General features: G+C 36.8%; 1 protein-coding gene across 1 annotated transcript in view; it reads right to left on the reverse strand.

The window, feature by feature from the left end:
* The window catches only part of TRIP11 (thyroid hormone receptor interactor 11), a 68,328-nt gene that overhangs the window by 7,268 nt on the left and 45,400 nt on the right, over positions 1-15,660 (reverse strand). The window contains exons 16-19 of the mRNA XM_068991011.1: positions 13,547-13,646; positions 1,871-1,952; positions 930-1,044; positions 327-443 (exon numbers count right to left, since the gene is read on the reverse strand). Of these exons, the coding sequence (XP_068847112.1) occupies positions 327-443; positions 930-1,044; positions 1,871-1,952; positions 13,547-13,646 (414 nt within the window). The remainder of the gene's footprint in view (positions 1-326; positions 444-929; positions 1,045-1,870; positions 1,953-13,546; positions 13,647-15,660) is intronic.

The following is a 15,660-nucleotide window of genomic DNA, read 5'->3' on the forward strand; positions in this document are numbered from 1 at the left end:
GTCTTTGAGAATCTAATAATTTAGTAGTAAGAGACAAATGATTATGTGCTGACAGCAGTATAATCAAAAGTGAAGGGACAGTTAATATTTTGAAAAATAAAAGTATCATGCAAACAAAGTGTTAAAATAAAACCTGTATGCAATAAAACTATTAAAACTGGCTTTCTATCCGTAAGCTAATCACCTCTTTGGATCTCAGTTTCCACAGCTCCAAAATAACAGGGCTGTATAAAATAACCTGAAAAAGAAGTCCAATTCCTTGCAAATGCATGTGATGCACAGCGATGTCACTACTCCTATTCAGCAAGAACGAAGCTGACTCTTACACTATTAAGCAGAGACTGCTGACTTGGTCTCAGAGGTGTGCTGGGAACACTCTTTGATCCTCCTCCAAGCCACCCAGTCATCCACCTGGTAACACCGCCCTGGTCTTCAGTCAACAACTGAAAGATTGTTTTAAAAGAGGAAAATATGATCAATACAAGAAAAGAAAACAGAAGCATTTTTACATGATTTCAGATGGCAGTAACTCATGCTTTGCAAGTCCATTTCCCAGTTTCCTACTGATGGAAGCTATATATACACTTAAATGTCATCCCAAGCACTATCTCAAATAAAACCTGAGGGCTAAAAAAAAAAAAAAAAAAAAAACCTGAGGGCTGTCATCTCTCAAACTTTCACCATTCTGATATGAATGGTGACTTTTATGAAACATTTAAGCTAATATTATACAAACTGCACAAATCTCTGTAATATAAAATGATTCCATTTCTACATTATTGTATTCAGCAAAAGTTATATAAAACACAGGGAAAAAAATGTTTATATGATGCCAAGTATTTTAGTTATAAATATACTGAGATTCTTTTATATGATGCCAAGTATTCTAGTTATAAATATATTCAGAATGGCATTCAATGTTCAGTTACCTGATCCATTTCCTCCTTTTTGATGCCTAGAATGCTTCCCATTAATCGTAACACTTCATGACGCTGATGTTTTGGTGTGTGGAAGTGTCCAGTGAAGAGATTTCTCATCAGGACTCTGAAAATGAAGGCAGAAACAGTGCAAGCTAACTTGTCAATTGTTTCAATATCCAGTGTACCCAAACAATAAATAATGAACATATAAATATTTAATTATACTTAAACAGCAGTGAATTACAAAGAACACTAAACAGTAAAATATTTTAAAGCAGCTTTAACAAAATCTTGACAAGTCTAATTAAGGAACACCACAAACAACTCAAAATGTGCCCCTTTAAAAACATCACTTAACAAGCCACCCACTTTCTTCAATCAAATAATCAACTGAGATTGGAGCTTCATTAGTAATTTTCAGTGTCTGCTTAGGTTGATATTATAAGGAGACATTTCAGATTTCTCTCTCCTCCTTATCCTAAATGGTGATGGACAGTTCTTGTGCTTAATGGTTATGCTTACATTTCCCCATTCATTCACATTTATTAAAAATTTGCTAATAATATCTAAATCTTTAAAATGTTAAAGATACATACTACCTGTATACTTAGGTTTCACACCTAATGCACTTGAGCAAGATACGTCCACTTAAGGGCAGTAAAGAGAACAGAAAAGAATGGTAAGAATAAACTTCATATTTTCGAAGTACTTCATACTGCGGTGATCTCTTCCATACAGTGTTAAGAAAAAGAATCCTAAGCTGGGAAAATATATTTAAAAACCAAGAGAAGGCAAGTTACTGACCCCTCATTAAAACTACCTGCAACTCATCACTATATAAGAAAAACAAAAGGTTTTTAAAACTTAATCACACACATTTACATGTAGAAATTGTTTTTACCATAAAAGTGATCCCCATAAAATACATAAAAATAAAAGGCAGAGCATACTTGTCCACTTTTCCTTCTGTGCTATTTACTAAATTCATCAATTTCTTTTGTACATCATCCAGCATTTCTTGTTGGAGCTCATCTGTTTTAAAATACATGAATAAGATAGTCATTAACTGATTAAAATAATCTGTATGAATATATAATGAGATTTACGACATCTTTACTGAATTTTGAATATATGTACTTATTCTAATTAGGAATATTAAATTACACCCATCTCTTCCTTGGTTCAGGGAATTAGGCTTTCTGGTATAGAAATTACCTAGAAGCCAGACTATGCATTAATTCACATTGTTTACCCCCAATAAAATAATCAATTCTTCAACAGAAAATTTAGAAACCAAAGGTTTTCATTCTCTTCAGAAGCTTAAGCGCAAACAAGAGATTTTTCACCACTGTTCCTTGCATGAAACATTTCCAGAGCCACTTTTTAACGGGAAAAAACGGAAAGGACAATTTTAGATTTTCCTTTTTCCATTTTCCTGGCTGGACTCTTTTGGTGAGCAGACGAAGAAAAGTAGCTAACACAATCAAGACCGTGGCTCAGGAGGCAGCTGCCAGGGCAAAGTATCCTGAGGTAAACTGCAAAAAATTCAGATCACTGGTTCTAACAGACTAGGCAAGATACGATATAGCTTCTGACTGATTTAGAAAGATGTTTGGACTATTTTATTATTAAATTCTTAGTTATTTGAAAAGGAAGCAAAATGTGTAAAGTCTTGGCGGAACACTTGGAATCTAAACAGCATTAAAAGCAAAGTCTAAAGTTGCAACAAGGAGAGACCCTGTTCATAATGAACCATACCATGGAATAATGGATTCCTAGACTAAGGAACTCTCAGCAGACCAATGGAGTCTACACCTGTTTCCTCAGAAATGGATAGTTTGAGCCAAAGATGCTTATTAACATCAAGCTAGATTACAAATTTCATTCTGAAAGAAATGAAAAGGAGAATGCTTTGTGGTAGAGCTCAACTTTTCAAATCAAGAAATATTCACATCCGAACACTAGACTTTGACCTCTTTCCACAAACCTACTCTTTGAGTTATGCAGCATTTTCCTAGTAGTAGCAGTAGACAAGCTTCTTTATCCACTATATGACTTGCAAATATTTCCTTCTACTCTGTGGGCAGTCATTTCACTTTCTTGACAGTATCCTTTGAAGCACAAAAGTTTTAATTTTGATGAGTCTAATTTATTTTTCCTTATGTTTCTTGCCTTGTCTAAGAAGCCACTGCTTAAACTCAGTATCACAAAGATTCACTCCTACATTTTCTTCTAAGGGTTTCACAGCTTTAACTCTAAAACGTAGGTCCATGATCCACTTTGAGTTACTTTTTCTGAATGGTGTGAGGTAAGGGTCCAAGGTTCCTGTATGTGGGGATACCTAGTTGTTCCAGTAGCAAAGTGTTGAAAAATCTGTTCTCTTGGAATCTTTGTTGAAAATCAATTGACCAGAAATGTATGGTTTATTTCTGAACTCTCAATTCCCACTGCAGACCTCTGCAAATGTTTTTCCTTCTGCCTGGAAAGCTCTTTTCCATTGGCACTGCCTATTAATATTAACTCTTTATCCTTCACATCTCAGTGCCCAAGTCCCTTCCTCAAAGCAGTTTTCTCTGAACCTTACATGTTAAGCCAGATTCATCTGCTTTATGTTTTCATTCTGTCTGTACAATGCCTACAATTCTGATTTACAGTACTAAACATATATACAAAATGTCCAGTTTAACTGTTTGCAATGACCGTGGCTTTTCCAAATTGCCAAAATCTAAACTGCAAATGTAATAGGCTAACTTTTACCAAAACAGAGATGGTTGTCATAACCATACTATAAAAGCAAGGTTTGTGTTTGGAAAATCAACTACAAACGTTTCCTTTCCTGTGTTTCCAGGGAAGAATTTAAGCTTGGACATTAAGAGACACACAGAGACAGAGAGAACAAGACTATTATTTAAGTCTGGGTCAGAAAAAGACATTGTAGATTCTTAATGGACACATATATACTACCAACCAGGGTGCCAAGTGGGCCTTTTCTAGTGAAGGGGCCTTTTCTAGTACTCTGTTTAGAGGAAGAACCGCAAGTAAGTTAATCTCTCATTCATGTTCTGAATTAACCACCCCATTCCTCAACGGAAGTAAGAGCCAGAGGAGCAGAGTCTTCTCTTTCGTCCTCCTCCCCTTCTCCCCCAGGCTATGGAGAGGTGGCAGGAGAGAAGGTCAAATTTAGCCAACCTCCATCTTCCCTTTCTCTGAGACTTCCCTTCTCCTAACTACTTTCTTCTAAAAACTAATGATTTTTATACTGATTACATTTCAAAATGATAAATACTAGATACAATATAAATTCTAGATAAAATGTATTATTAAAATTAATCTCAGTATCTTTTTACTTTTTAAATGTGGCTACTAAAACGTTTTTAATTCTAACTGCGGCTTACACTGTATTTTTTTAATGGATAACACTACTTTGGAGTATAACCAGAATATAACCATTATACTATACTATCTCATTAAAAAAGAAAAGATAAAACTGAATGGTTGGATGGCATCACCAACTCAATGGACATGAGTCTATGTAAACTCTGGGAGTTGGTGATGGACAGGAAGGCCTGGCCTACTGCAGTCCATTGGGTCGTAAAGAGTCATACATGACTGAGCGACCGAACTGAACTGAAAACTGAATAACTACACATCTTCAGAGTAAAATTCACAACGTTGCTTCTGATAAAAATGACTTTAGTAAAACAAATTAGAAAAATTAAACTTTGCTCTATGAAAAATTGATCAAGAAATCCATCTTAATAAAGTTCAAGTAGTAAATATTTTCTTGATGAAAATTAGTTAATATTGGTAAAATTCTTATTGAAAGCTCTGTGTTCTGAAAGATATAAGCAAAACATCCTCGCGTGCACGTGTGCTAAGTCACTTCAGTCACGTCTGATTCTTTGTGACCTCATGCCCTGCTAGGCTCCTCTGTCCATGGGATTCTCCAGGCGACAATACAGGAGGGAGCTGCCATGCCCTCCTCCAGGGGATCTTCCTGACCAAGCGACTGGATCACATCTCTTCTGTCTCCTGCAATGGCAGGTGGGTTCTTTACCACTAGCACCACCTGGGGAGTCCTCAAAACATCCTTAAAGCCAAAATAAGAGGGCACAAATTTCTTAAAAATGTCATTAGCAGAATATAAGCTAGTCCTGAGCTAGTGAGAAAGAGAACTGACAGTGTGACTATCCTCAAAAACATACAGAGGGCTATTTTAGCTTCAAGTAGCAGTTTAAGTGGACACTGATACTTGAGTCTAGAAAACAACCTTGGACTTTGGGGGGAAGGGTTGGAATGGTGGTATTAACTAGCAAAGACTTAGAAAAGAAAGTCAAATACTGACTTCAAAGGTCCCTACAGATTTGCTCTTTTCTCCAGGCATACCTATTCTCCTCCCATCAGATTCTCAATACTTCTCCACAAAAACTGCATACTAATTCAAACCACAATTTGAAATCAGAATTGTATTTATATGGGCAGGCAAAATACAGTTATTCAGAAGTGAGTATCTAGCCAAATACAACATCCCTGTGAAATAACCTAAAAACATGCCAAAATAATCCTTTGGAAATTAGAAGGGGAAAAAAGGGCAGGGACAGGGTACACGTTAAAGTCGAGCAACAAAGTAACTGGGATTCGTCTGGTTTAGGTTAAAAGTTACTCTGAATATCTGACATCCTAAAACTATATCAGAGCCTCTTCTCTGTAATACTGAGAGATGGTGCCAGGGTCTTCATCACCTGATTTAAAATCAAAAGTAAACATAAAACGCAAGTGACTACAACAAATCAGTACATCACAATTTTCCATTTTATTTGCAGTTAGCAACACTGTACTATAATACTGTCTTTAGAAAGCATTGTAAAATTAGGTCACACTCCTTACAAAGTCACTGGCTATTTTATGACTAAACTCCCTTGGACAAGACTCAAGTTTATTTAACAGCCACCTGACCAAGAAAGGGTTTCCCCAATGGTTAATACAGTAAAGAATCTGCCTGCAATGTGCAAGACCTGGGTTCGATTCCTGGGTTGGGAAGATCCCCTGGAGAAGGGAATGGCAACCAACTCTTAGTATTCTTGCCTGGAGAATTCCATGGATGGAGGAGCCTGGCACGCTACAGTCCATGAGGTCACAAAGAGACAGACACAACTGCACGACTAATATACACTCACTGAGAAAAGAAAGGTGGCTGGAGCAGGACTTGAGAGTCAGAAGACCTGTATGAAACCGCGCTCCTGTCACAAGACCTGAAATATGAATCACGGTCCTGTCACCAGTGCCAGACTTCACTATCTATTTTGTAAAATGAGCTTGCTTATCTCAAGAAATTTTGAGAGAACCTACTGAGTGATTAAACATGACTTTTCTAAATAGTAAAGTGCTGTATAAAGTACTAGAACTCATTCATACGATTTCTTAAAATACCATCTTGCAACTCTGCCTAACTATTATCAATAACATGTATCACTTTGGTTAACACTGATAACTTTTCCTCCATTTCGCCTGGTCATCTTTACAAACTAAGGCAAAGAAGTCGACACAAGGAAGAAAAGAACATTAGAAATATGATGTTATTACAGGTATGTCTATCGATATAGATTTGCCGGGATAGAAGGGAGGAGAACATACGAGAGAGCTTTGCTCCAGAAAAAAAGGAACAAGACTGCTCCTTGCTGGTTACGGTTCTCTCAGGAAACAAATGTACGGGCGTGGTGGAGGCCTCGTCCTCATATGGTGCAGTGGTCCCATGAGAAACCCACTCATTAATTAAAATACTTGCTTCTCTGAGGGTTGCACATAAGAGCTGGCCATTTAGCGACCTGGGCAGCCACAGTAGTCTTTGATTGCCAAAGGCAGAATCCAAGACTCTTAAGACGGGGTGAAACAACTCTGGGGTGACTCCTGGAGGAGTTAAGCTCACAAGTAGCACACGGGCCCACTACACAATTTCACTAGTGTTTTTCATCCCTGACAAATTCAACTTAAAATGGGAAACAGAATCTTAAAAACTGAAACAAAGGGGCGTCAGAAAGCTAGCCTCTGACTAACACTCCAGCAAGATTCATGTATAATATGTATGGAGTTCATACTTACAAGTATTTAGTTATTTGGGGCTTCTCTGGAAGCTCAGCTGGTATAGAACCCACCTGCAATGCAGGAGACCCTGGTTTGATTCCTGGGTCAGGAAGATCCCCTGGTGAAGGAATAGACCACCCAGTCCAGTATTCTGGGGCTTCCCTGGTGGCTCAGATGGTAAAGAATCCGCCTGCAATGTGGGAGACCTGGGTTTGATCCCTGGGTTGGGAAGATCCCCTGGAGGAGGGCATGGAAACCCACTTCGGTACTCTTGCCTGGAGAATCCCCATGGACAGAGGAGCTTGGCGGGCTACAGTCCATGGGGTTGCAAAGAGTCAGACATGACTGAGCAACTAAGCACAGCACACAGATATGTCAGTAAATAAGCTGGGTCTGGTGTCTTACTTGCACTGGCTGCCTAAAAAATAAATTTAAATCTGATATATTAAATCTTATATAAGGAGATTTAGCCTCTTTGGTCAATTAAATATAATCAAAGCAAAAGCTAAAAATTTGATGGTCTTATTAACAGAATTTCAACTTATACAAGATCACTTTCACTATAACAGCAAATTATATTTTTTAAATATAAAGGCACCTTGTATTTCTTTACATTTGAAGACATATTACCAATTGTTTTGCCTTATAACTCAATTCTTTTCAACCATTTCAACAGAATTTTAAGGTCTAGAGTATATGGTGAATGCTTTCTTGTTCCATAATTATAATTATTAGTTGCAGAATGAAAAGTAATTTTTGAAACTCCATTTCCTAGCAAAGAACTCACAAAAAAATTTTATGAATACAGTATATCCTCATTAACTTGAGTTTTAATAGACTGGAATCTGATTAAGATCAATTATCAATATTGAAATCTACTGGATTATTTGTAGAGTTAAGTTAGAATTACTATGTGTATAAGAAAGAGACTTTATGTAAATATTTTTAATATAACCAGATCAAATTTATTTTCCCTCTCCACCTTCCTCTCTCAAACATTTAAATTAAAATTCAGATAATTTGTACTGCATTCTTCCATAGCAAAACAAACTAACAGTTTTTTAAAAAGACTGAATATTGTGAATCAAGTTATAGATTTAATTTTTAAATTTAAAAATTAAAAATTTTAAATATGACACAGACCTGTCATATTGCAAAAGAAAGGGCCTCAATTGGGTCAATAACCAGTAAAGTCATAATTATAATTTTGCCACTTACTGAATATCATCATCACTGTATACTAATATGTACTGATTTATATTAATGACAAATGGCTTCCTAAGCTATAGACTAAACTGTGACCCATTTCTGAAAGCTGTTGGAAATCAGCATGGACTAAATCTGATACAAAGAAATGTTTGTTCAGCCCACAGGGTTTTTCTTTTTTAACTTAAATTACATGTCACATCAAAGTCTACATTTCTGGTGTCTTCCGAAAGATCTGAAGATTTAGCAACCCTGGACCCACTCTCCTGCATGGCAGCGGTTGGATGAAGAGAATTTGTTGCCCCCTGTAAGAAGCTCTCCAATTCCCCTGTCTCTACTTAGTCCTATTTGCTATATTATACTAAATTATAGTATAATTTAGCCCCAGTTTAAAACTTGTGCTCATGATCCAACAGCTTACTCCCACCTCCGCCTTCTCCACACTCCACACCAGTGCAGCACACACACACAGTGGGTCCACTAGATCCTCAGCCAGCTTCCAGATCTGATGCTGTTTCATATGAATTCCTCCCTCTGTCTAGAATGTTCCTTCCCAGCTCTCTGCCTGCTTCACTGGACGTATTTGCCGTTCAAGAGAGGGCAAGTATACCTTTCACCAGCCTTTTCTACCCTTCCACAGCACCATCATGAGGCAGAATAGATTGTCTTCCTTTTTCAATAGCCTGTTGCAAGTATGTGACTATCCTCCTGAAGGTGGAACTCTTGTCCCCTGTCTTTGTATCTTGAGCACTTATTTCAGTGCTCGGTACACAGCAGAAAACAATGACTCTGACAAATAAAAGAATGACTGCTTTTTCTCTGGGAAGGGAGACTATCTGAGAATGTAACATAGGACAAAAAGAATAAATGATTTATCTTATGAATTACTCATCTATGTGAAGAAAAAGACACAAAACACATTAAGTCAAAAATTCTCAAAGTTACATAATTTGCTTTTCCCTTTATACTTAGAAGAACTAATAAAACACACATTTAAAAAATATAACCATTAAAAATTAAAAAGAAATAAAACCATTATGTTGAAAAGGGCCTAATTATTTACCTAATTGACATAAGCTTTTTTCTTAATTAAAAATTTTGACATTTTCTAGTACACCCAGCTGTTTATATCATCACAATTTTTTAACTATTTATGGCAACTCAGAAAACTGCATCTGGTATTTCTTATATGTTTCCTTTAAAATCACAACTTCTGCCAAAAACATCTATAAAGAAATCCCTCAACAGGTTTGGGTAACAAAGCGTCTGGGAATGTATCTGGCCTATGTTCAACAGGACATTATATGTTTTCTTGTATAAATCATGTCCTGGAAAACGGAATGTCTTTATTTAAAATAAAAAATCCACCTTCCAGCACCATAAAGGTGGCTCCATGAAAAACAGTTTAAACGTTTTATATTTGTAGTTTTAAAATGTTTTTATGCTTCATATTACAGTTGGTTTACTGGGGCTCATTTTATACATTCTTCTAGATTTTCTTTAAAAAAACACTCTAAGGAAATTTTCCATTCTCAACTCATAGAAGATTTTTTAAAAAGCAGTAACAAAACCTTAAAAAAAAAAAATCAGTGATGGGGCCCTTTAAGATATGGCTATAAAACTGGCACACAGACTGAAAGACTTCCCTGGCGCTGGAATCTAAACTTGCATTGCTTATGAAAACTTATTTTTCTTGGTGTACCATAAAATTTACCACCCTTCTGAATAATAGTTATCAAAACAGTAATTCTTTTGTGCTTCCTATTTCAATTTTATCCAACCATTTTCACTTTAAGCAGGAATTCATCTCCAGGATGATGACAGAGAAAAAGCAAAAGAAAGAAAACGTTAAATTTGTCCATGAACATAGCAGTATAACACATCTTTCAGTGGTTCAGCTGTAGTCTAGGTTTCCATAGGTGTACATTCTCCCATGAATGACAATCCCACAGAAATTCTGAACTCTGATCAACTCAGAATAGTTCATGAAAGACACTGTCCTACCTGCTTCATGGAGGACTAATGCCTTAAGTTTGAAAAAAATCAAAAAAATCTAGGATGACGTGTGAAATAAGTCTTTGGACCTACACTGAAAAAGAACACTTACAGAAAAAATGCTGAAAGAATAATTTCTAAAAGGAAAGAAAGGAGCAATTCTTCTACCAGCCAACATTACCTATTAAATTATAGCACCTATAGGATCTGAGGGTTTTTCATTGTTACTTTCTCATAGTGTGTGGGGCTGGGGGGTGAGGGGGAGAAGACAAAGAACTTATATTTTGGGAGTAAAATCTTACTACTAGTTTAGAGTTCTGCCTACTCAGGTTTCTTTTCTCCATGGAATGTCCCTAACCCTTAATGGGATTCCTGGAGAACTAAATGTGCACTCTCTGACCAGAGCTGAGCACCACTGTCTTAAACTATGAACCTATGGTGTGTATCTAGGCCAGGTGTTACCTCCTTAACTAAGTTCCTATAAAAAAGAGAAAGGGGGGGGCGCTCCTAGCTAGTATCTCACACAGCATCTAACATGAAGCCAAGCAGTTGGTTCGCATTAAGTATTTAACACCTGATTAAGGCGTCTTCATACTTTTCATACAAAGCCTGTAAATACTCGGGACTCACAACCACAATTGCACATACACAGCACTAACAATTATCTACTCTAAGTGACCGAAATCATCAACAGTCTACTGTTTTAATACTGGTGTTATAAGCAATAGCTCCTTTTTCATACGTTTGACCAGACTGAATCATCTCATCTCTGGTAGCAATGACATAAGCATTTCAAATAAAATACTGCTTTTTAAAATGAGTTTCCTAATATTGTTTAAATGTTGAAACCGCATATCAACTAATCATCGACAGTCCACAGATGCTTAGAAATAAAAGAATACTTTGCCTCTACGATTCAAGTCTCTATGTACTTTCTTGCAACAAAAGCCAATCTGTCTTTTTCAAAACTGTTTCTCCTGGCAAATATTTTTGCTGTCTGGCCAAGTTTTGCGTTAAAAATAACGTACAGTATTACAACATCAATCAACATTTAAAGTACTTAATGATCTATGAAAGAAAATATACAATGATTCTTTTGCAACAACCAAGCCAATCAAAGTTTTATTTATATTATCAAATCAAAAATGCAGCTTTGAGGAAATAAAATCACATTTGTGTTTAGACATCTAGAAGTAATATTAAGCACTTAGGTAATAAAAGAAAACAGACTGTTAAGAAGAGCTTAAATGACAAGAATGACTTAAAGACATAACAGAACTAACCGTCCCTTTAACCCCCCTCCCCTTCCTGTCTGTGCAACACTGGCCTCTTGCCTGTCCTTTCAAATACCAGTTGTATAAGCATAATTAGAGCTTTTTCTGTGGTTAATATTAACTTCACAAAGTGAGTCCAGAGTTCTATGTATTTACAATGAATATTACTTAACTTTTTACATGAATAGGGACCTAGGCCACCTAAGCCTTGTCACTTACAATCAAAATCTAAAAATATTCTACTACTGAGGATTTAAATGGGTGCCTGAACAAATTACTAAGTAGTGTAGGGACTGTGAAAATATTTAGTAACTACAATAAGTCACAGTGTTTTTTTTTTATCTTATCATCTACTGGGAAAAACACGCATAGTTGTCTAAAAGGGGAGGTGAACTTAAATACTCCAGTAGCATGACATCAATTGAGTTGTCACCGACCAAGAAGTTGGTTCAGAATCCTGCCTTTTTACCTATATTAGTCTAGCCCTACCTGAAGATACCAATTCTTTGGCTAATCCCTTGACTGCTCAGTGTGTCTCCTCCAGGTTGCCATATGTCTTCCAGGTAAAGCTGTAGTTACACTGGCCTTCAACCTAACTAGACTGTTTTCCAAATAAACACTGCCTCTGGGTAAGGGCAACCATTTCAATATTGAGGGTACAACTCAGAAGATACTATCCTATCTTCAAAGGAGATATATACAGAACAAAATACAAGTTAGCCTATACACAACTGTTTTCCTGACAAGAAATAGAGCAACATGGAAAGATCATGAACTTTGGTCAAGGATAAAAGATCAGAGTTTAAATCTCAGTGTCTTTAACTTATAAACTGTAACTAATACCGCCTACTTTAGTTTCTTGTGAAGGGTAAATAAAATATGAGAAGACTGAAGAATACAGTACATTTATATAAAATGCCCATGTAGACCCAATATATAACTGTTTCCTTATCCGTCTCCAGCCCCTCAATTACATTGAGAGTTCCATGGGTGGCCAAATCTTACAAAGTAAACAGAGGACTTTTAGCTGGGTACTCATCTGCCTCAGATTAGTGACCTTAAGGATACGACTTCACATTCTCCATCTTAGTATTTTTTTTATTTCTAACCATCTCTCATCTCCTGTCTCCTGCCTGTTTTTGGCCAACCTATCTGGCCTGTCCTTTGGTATCCACAGTTCAGTGATTTGTCTGCTTGCCTCCTTAATGTCCAAGTCACCATTTTCTGTTGTCTGACAGTGTTTCTGCTGTGGCATCTCCTATTTTGCCTATTTCTATCTCATGTTAAGAGGTGCTTCTTAATCTTAATTACATGCCTTGGTACTACTGCTCCTAACCCATCCCGTGAAGCTGATACATTTCTAGGTTCTCATCACCCTTCTGATAATCTTTAATCATTACCTACTAAATGCAGCCATAGAGTAGCTTCAACTTCCTGGGGACCATTAAATCAGAGATTAAATGAGGACATGCCATCTCTGTCAGCAGTTAGAGTTAACAAAGCACTATGAATCACCTGGTTATCTGAGGCCCAACTGATAATCCTAAACACAGGACTCACCCTAGGAAATCGACAGGGCCTATGAGATAATTTACAAGCATCAAAAAATATGTGAGTGCCTACATGTAAAGCATCATCTATAATCATAACACGCTAGTTATAGGCAGACATTCATTCCACAAAAAGTTACTCTTTTACTTAAGAACACTGCCTCCTTTAACATATCAGACAGCTTTAGGCAGGATGAACATGGATTGAACAGGGAAACGTCACACTGGGACAAGCTGACTCAGTCAGATCTATCCCTTGGATGGTCAACAAGGTGGCAGAAAGCACAACTGAACAGCCTCAATATTCAGAAGAACTAACTAGTAGATAGCCAGGGCCAAGTTACGACTCTGGTTTCACTAGGAGCCGTATTCAAATCAAAGTAAACTGATCATGGGGGACAGGAATGGAAGTCACATTCTAACAGAAGTTGTTCTCACTCGACTGTACCAATGCATGGCAGGAAACCACACTTGACTCAACACTGGTATTGCAGGAAAAAAGAACAAGGAAAAAACCTACTTTGTTTCTTAAGTTCTTCAATTTGTTCTTCCTTTAAATCTAACTGTTCTGTAAGTCTTGATGCTGAATCTAATGCAGCATTTGCTTCATCCAAACGTTCCTGAGGAAGAAAAGTTCATTAAAAAGCAGCATGCAAAAACTACTTCACAAATTATAGAGCTGGAAGACAGCTTAAAGTCAATCAATCCCTTTCAGCTGATGAAGCTGTATTTCTCTGACCTTGGGCAAGTTCATTTGATACTGGGAAGTATGAAAGATAAAACCTACATTTCACAATATCATAATGTCTCTTTCAGAGGAATTATATATATACAGGAGAGAGAATGCTATTAAAAGACTACTGGGTGACAAAAATTTTTAAGGTGACAATAATAAGAGAAAAAAACTATGAAAAAGATTAAAAAGTCAAGAAATATAGCAACAAATGTTTTTAATTTTGCAAGTCTGATGGGTATAAAAGTGATGTTTCTTTATTACTTTTTTATTTCTCTAACTACAAACCAGTGGATTTGAGCATTTTTTCATGTTTATAGGACAGCTGGAACTACCCTCATGTAAAAATCTTCACACACTTTGCCCACTTTTCCATTGAGAAGTCCTTCTCTTATAAGCTAGTTTGTAAGAGCACCTTGTAGAGCAGATATGAACACTCTGTCATCAGCGTTACAAACATAGTCAAACATGTCCTACTTTGCTTCTTGAGTTTTAGTTGAGTTTAGGCTCCTCCCTGCCTCTGGACTACACATGCGGTCTTCTAGTTTTTCTTGCAAAATATTCTTCTTTTTTAACATTTATATTTTTAAAATATAAAATTTAAAGATATAAATGACAGAGGATGAGATGGTTGGATGGCATTGCTACCTCAATGGACATGAATGTGAGCAAACTGGGAGATAGTGAAGGACAGGGAAGTCTGGTGTGCTGCCTGTCCATGGGGTGGCAAACAGTCAGACACAAATTTGCGACTGAACAACAACCTTTTTAAAATAGTATTTCTCAGTGGAGGTGCTTTTGATATTCCTGGCCCCTACCCACTTGCCGGAGGATCCACCCAGTCACTGTAACAGCCAAGAACAGCTCCAGACTTCCAGCACCCCTCACAGTTAAGAAATCTTCCTTGAATGCAATTGGAATTTACTTTTGAATATAGTGTAAGATAGGGTCCAATTTTATTTTCTTCAGTATAAATAGCCAGTTGTGCCAACACTGTTTATCAGTTAATCTACTCTTTTCCCCATTAAATTAAAAGTAGTTTAGGATTTAGTTTTAAATTCTCAAATGTAACTTGGGCTCCATTTCTGGATTCTCCTTCTGTTCTACTAATCTAGTCAATATGGTATTGATTTATGGCTCTATTTTGACATTTAGTAGGGAAGTCCCTCCTCCCTATTGTTCTTTTACACAATTTTCTTGGTTATTCTAAAGGATTCAACCACAAAAATGTGAGATCACAGTTTCATCATCTTGAATCAGGGTGTGATAGCTTTTTCGTTTGTGGTATCATCCTGGATAGGCTAGTCCCCAGTTATCCAAATGTAATGTAGATGTTGCTATGAAGATATTCTGTAAAAGTAATAAACACTCCTAATCAGCTGAATTTAAGGAAGGCATATTATCATGAATAATCAGGGTGGGCCTGACTGAACCAGTTGAAATGTCTTGAAACTAGAACTGGGTTTTCTCTATAAAAGAGAAGCAAATTCTATCTGCGGACAGCAGCGTTAGCCCATGCCCACTTCAGTTCATCCTGTTTGTGATTTACATTCTTGACCACCTGGGGACAACAGCTTTGGCCCATACCTGTGAGTTCCAGCCTGCCTATGATGTGATCTTTCCATACTATCAAACCTGCGAATTTCCAACTTGTTTAGCCAGACCCCACAATCATATCACCAATTTCATGTAATAAATCTCATACGTGTTAATCCGTATATAGTATTTACATCTATGTATATGTGTATGTATATGCATGTGTGTGTGTGTGCATATGTGTACACACATACATATCCTACTGGTTCTGCTTCTCAGGCTGAACCTTGACTGATACACAGAGAGGCTGAAACAAAAAATTTTAAATTAAAAAACCTAACATTTGAAACCTACAAGATTAAATT

Source organism: Capricornis sumatraensis, chromosome 19 (assembly GCF_032405125.1).
Source record: "Capricornis sumatraensis isolate serow.1 chromosome 19, serow.2, whole genome shotgun sequence".
Classification (NCBI taxonomy): domain Eukaryota; kingdom Metazoa; phylum Chordata; class Mammalia; order Artiodactyla; family Bovidae; genus Capricornis; species Capricornis sumatraensis.